The 4701-nt window shown below is 31.5% G+C and overlaps 1 protein-coding gene across 1 annotated transcript in view; it reads right to left on the reverse strand.

Annotated features, from left to right (window-relative positions):
• Positions 1 to 713: 713 nt before the first annotated feature.
• The window catches only part of LOC105134251 (mitogen-activated protein kinase homolog MMK2), a 17591-nt gene continuing 13603 nt past the window's right edge, over positions 714 to 4701 (reverse strand). Inside the window, exons 6-7 of the mRNA XM_011038607.1 lie at positions 1360 to 1475; positions 714 to 931 (exon numbers count right to left, since the gene is read on the reverse strand). Coding sequence (XP_011036909.1) covers positions 765 to 931; positions 1360 to 1475 — 283 coding nt within the window. The 3' untranslated portion in view covers positions 714 to 764. The remainder of the gene's footprint in view (positions 932 to 1359; positions 1476 to 4701) is intronic.

Here is a 4701-nt window from a genome sequence, read left to right on the forward strand (position 1 = left end):
AATATATACGCGAAGAGAATGACTCTGCAGGCCATGTAACGAACCTTCCAGACTGGGAATTATGGGTAACATGCTGATAAAAACTATGACCCAGTGATTCAATGTATAAATTATAGGAATATGGTGGCAGACAAAGTGACAGTGGCTGCTAGATTGGAGGGCATTGCAGGTGATCCATTCATGGAAATTTTCATTTCTAATGTCGTAAGACCTGAAGTAAATCCAAATTACCAAACGCATAATCATTTCACAACAACTCGCACAACAGTACCAGAAGTACTATTTACAGATTTCATCACTCCCAGGTCAAAGATGAGAAAAATGATATAACCTAGCAAGTCATAGCAATTCTTCACATTTAAAATCAACTTTCAGAAACTAAGAAAAAACAGGGACCATTGAGCGTCCTCTCAACCATGCAGGATTCACACTCCACGACTGATAGAGTTTGCTAGAGCACTCCTCACATGGCACAGCCCAAGGAAGAACCTACACCAACTAAAGATGGAACCTTCATAGAGATTCTTCTCGGAAAACTTGAGAATTATGCTGCTGTCCTCTGTCTTACACTTTATGGTGTCGTAACAAATCTGAGATATCAGTTCATAGAACTCTACAGAAAATCGTAAGCCAATCCCATATACACAATATATTTCTTATCTCTTCTTCTCTCAAAGAACCTGATGTATTTTTTGTAATAATGTTGTATATCATAATCATGGGATGCCTTCCCAACTGCATACCACAAGTTGATCAGATAATTCTCACGAATCTGGATTGAAGTTTACAGATTCCTTCCAGATGAGTTCCTTGATTTTTTCTTCAGTAAAAGATGGTTGCTCAAAATCAAAGCTGAAAGGCTTTGGGCAACCAGGCTCCTCATTGATGCCATGATGAGGTTCCAAGTATGGATGGCACAGTGCCTCATCGACTGCAAACAGCAAAAGGGTCAAATGTAATCATCGGTCAAATGAAAGCTTCTTTGATGAGAAAATATACTCGATTTTGAACATTCTGATATAATTTCAGAATGTTGAGACATACCATGTTTTACTCTACTAGTTTACTAGTATATGTAATTTCGTTTCATTAAGTAATACCAATTATCTCAAATATTATTCAATGAATGCACTTAATTCCAGATCAAATGTGTCGCCAAGATTGCAGGGAATGTCTCATAAAGATAAAACAACATATGAAGCTATTTCCGTAATTAATTCTTGTTTTGTCGTATGATCAATGTTATGTCTGTCCCTGAATGTTCAACTTTACCTTACGTTTATAGTCCATTGATTTTAAAATATTGTTGCCGCAATGTCACAAACTGGTTCTGACATTACTATCATGCCTCATTTTTACCTGTAATACGCCTATTTGGATCAAAGACCAGCATTTTCTCCAACAATTCGACAGCACCAGCAGACATGTCAGGAAATCTAGCAGCAAAATTTTGCCTGGGGTATTGCGGAAGCTGCCTCATTTTACCTGTAATGATTATGATTTTTTTATGTTAGAAAATACGTTTAGATATTTTTTTATATTAAAAAACAAACCATAAACATCATATCGCTGGCCTATATGGTATATACCAGGATTGTTTAATTAAACCAATACCAGAAGCTTGTGATCTTTAATTTGTTGTCGCTATTGCATGTCATTACTCATCATCAAGGCTCTAGATTTCCAACACCTGGCGATTGTATTCCAAATTCCCAATTGATTATAGAATATTAATAATCTACTTTGTCTTGTTTATTTGGAAAGATAACATTTTTAAATCGTTGATGAACTGTTGTTGATGGATCATACACGGCAACTAATAATAGGTTTTTGGTGAGTTTTTAATTGTATAATTTTGGAGACATGCACTCGCAATGCTTAGCCGAGAATTACTGTGCTCCTAATTATGTTTCTCACACGGCATTATTTGTTTTTTGAAAGTAATTTTTTATTTATAAATATATTTTTTTTTGAAAATTTATGTTTAATATTATTATATTAAAATAATTTGAAAACATAGAAAATAATCTAGTATAAAAAACATAAAAAAATCTCAATTTTTTTTTAAAATATTTTCAAAATATAAAAACAAAAGAATATTAATATATCTCCAAGTCTCTACTCATGAAACTTCATGTAATTAAATAATCATTACTTTATAGTTTAAGGGCAAGATGGTTTCATATTGCTTCATATATTGTATAAACAATAGACCTAATTAAGTGTTTGGTGAAACATGGCTTTCCACATGAAACCATAAAGTTTCATTTTTAATGTGTGTAAGGAAAAAAAAAATTTAATATCATGGTGATGGGTTATAAACAAGTAGAATGGCTGGACCAAGTTGTAAATAAATAAATAATGGATGAACTTGGAGTTTTTTTTTTTTTTCCATTGAAATTGAGTAGCAATCAATATAGAAAGATTTCTCGTTCTTGGTTTTATAAATTCAATCCAACAACGCCTATAATTCAGTCCAAATGGATCAATGATTCTCATAAAGTAAATTAGGGTTCATCTCGTAGGCATTTTCTATGTCATTATATAATTTAAATTAATAAATACATTGATTTGAAGTTAAAATTATTTTGTTCTTTAGGTTATTATATTATAGATATATAGTTGGATATAGATTTTTAGGAACTGAAGTACATGTGTCTCAGGGGCTGTAATAATACTCTAGTTTAAAAAGAAGAACTGGAGTTTAAAAACAAAAGCTGAAACTTCATCTTCAAATATAATATTTTTTATTCTAAACAACTAAAAAACATTTAATTTTTTTAAATCTATATTAAGTCTGGAAAACAAATTTTATAAATTCCTCCTGAGTTTTCTCAAATCACCAGAAAAACCCTTTAATAAGAATCACTCGTATGACACATCACTGGAAATATTCAATTTTAGTCACTGCATTGGAATGTTATTTCTGCTTGATAGTTTATTTTGTCTCCACTTAAGTTTCGCTAAATGTAAAAAAAATAAAAAATATCTGTTTCAATAGAAGACATGGCACAAGAAAAGGAAGGAAACAACAAGATTCCCAGCAAAACGAAAAGTCACTCTTCTCGTTCCATGCAAGCGAGCACTCTCGTATCCTTTGTATTATTGGTAGTATACTTTGAGTTAGGTTTTATCAAATAATTATATTAATTTAATATTTTAAATCATTAAGTAAGATTTCAAGATATAATTTATAATTTTTTTCTAATATATCCTTTCAAATAAAAACTTTTTAATTTAGATTTTAAATTTACATAAATACAATATTATTTTATATTTAATTTTTATTAAATAGATAAAAATGATAAGATTTAAATTCATATTTGCTTGGTCATGAAAACTTTAATATTATATCAAAAAATTATTTCAATCTATTAACTTAAATTATTAAATATAATTTTAAAATATAATTTATATTATTCTCTAATATATTTTTATCAACAGCCTCCATCAACATGTGAGTCCAAAGAAAAATAGAAAACATGAAAAATACAAAATCCTCAGCTTTCCCTACCTTCCACGTGACTTAGGGCAACTTGTTTACGAGTGAAACGACTATCAAAACTTTCTTTTGCATAGGGTTGGTGTGCAGGGCCGTGAAACTGAGTTGAAGGGTTTGCGGTCAATATGTGTTGGAAAAACTAGAAATAACCAGATATCAATTTATCCAGATCAATTCAGCGGAATACAATTCACAATTCACAAGTCTCAATTCTTTCCCTCTTTGTGCAGTAAAACAGAATCAAACAATTACCAAATATAATGCAAATAATCACAAAATCAACACCAAGATTTTAACATGGAAAACCCCATGCGGGAAAAACCACGGGATCGTAATTCACCTAAAAACTTTCACTATCAACAAATAATGGGTTTACAATTGTTTTTTTTAGATTCAACTAAGGGATACAATATATATATCATCAAGAACAACTTATTCTCAGATTACAACAAGATTAAATGAGAATTATTTGAGAAGAACTCACAATACTGACAGCCCTATTTTCTGTCAAAACGACCAGCTTCTATACCACCAATCTTTGATCCAACCGTTCAGAATGAAGAGTAACGTATTTAGAAGCTACTGTCAAAATCTCAACCCAATCCAACAGTGAACGAACTGGAAATTAAAAGAATAACACAGGCTGCTTTACTGCCTCTTCTTCTCCTTTTCTCTCAATTTTTTTCTTCTCTCTTCTGTTTTTCACTTCTACCGCTACAGTATCCCAACCATTTAATTTTAATATCAAGAGGGTCAGCTGACTCTCTTCTCAATAAATATGGTGGTCCCACTATCACAAGGTACGGGACCATACACAATAATATGCTCTATAACACATAGAAAGCTAGTTTATGTTTCTTCTCATGTTTCTTATTAGTTGAAGATGAACTCTAATTTACTAAATTATGAAATACCTAATTACCAATTTAGCCGATCTTCAAGCTTTGAAGTTTGATGTACCAAATATTATGGATGTATATTCTAGGAATGTTGTTAATGATTTCTACAAGTGATCAAATGGGTCGGCAGTCCGTGGAAAGATGACTGCCTGAACATCTTTAGCCATTTCAGCTTCGATAGAATTGAAGGGCACCTAATTACAAATATATTCATTTATGGAACACTGAGATACCAAGAAGATATTACTGGGAACATTGGAATCGGATTTTTCATTGGGGGCCACAGTCTCATTCCAGGCT

The sequence above is a fragment of the Populus euphratica genome, unplaced genomic scaffold (assembly GCF_000495115.2).
Source record: "Populus euphratica unplaced genomic scaffold, PopEup_1.0 scaffold2.1, whole genome shotgun sequence".
Classification (NCBI taxonomy): Eukaryota; Viridiplantae; Streptophyta; class Magnoliopsida; order Malpighiales; family Salicaceae; genus Populus; species Populus euphratica.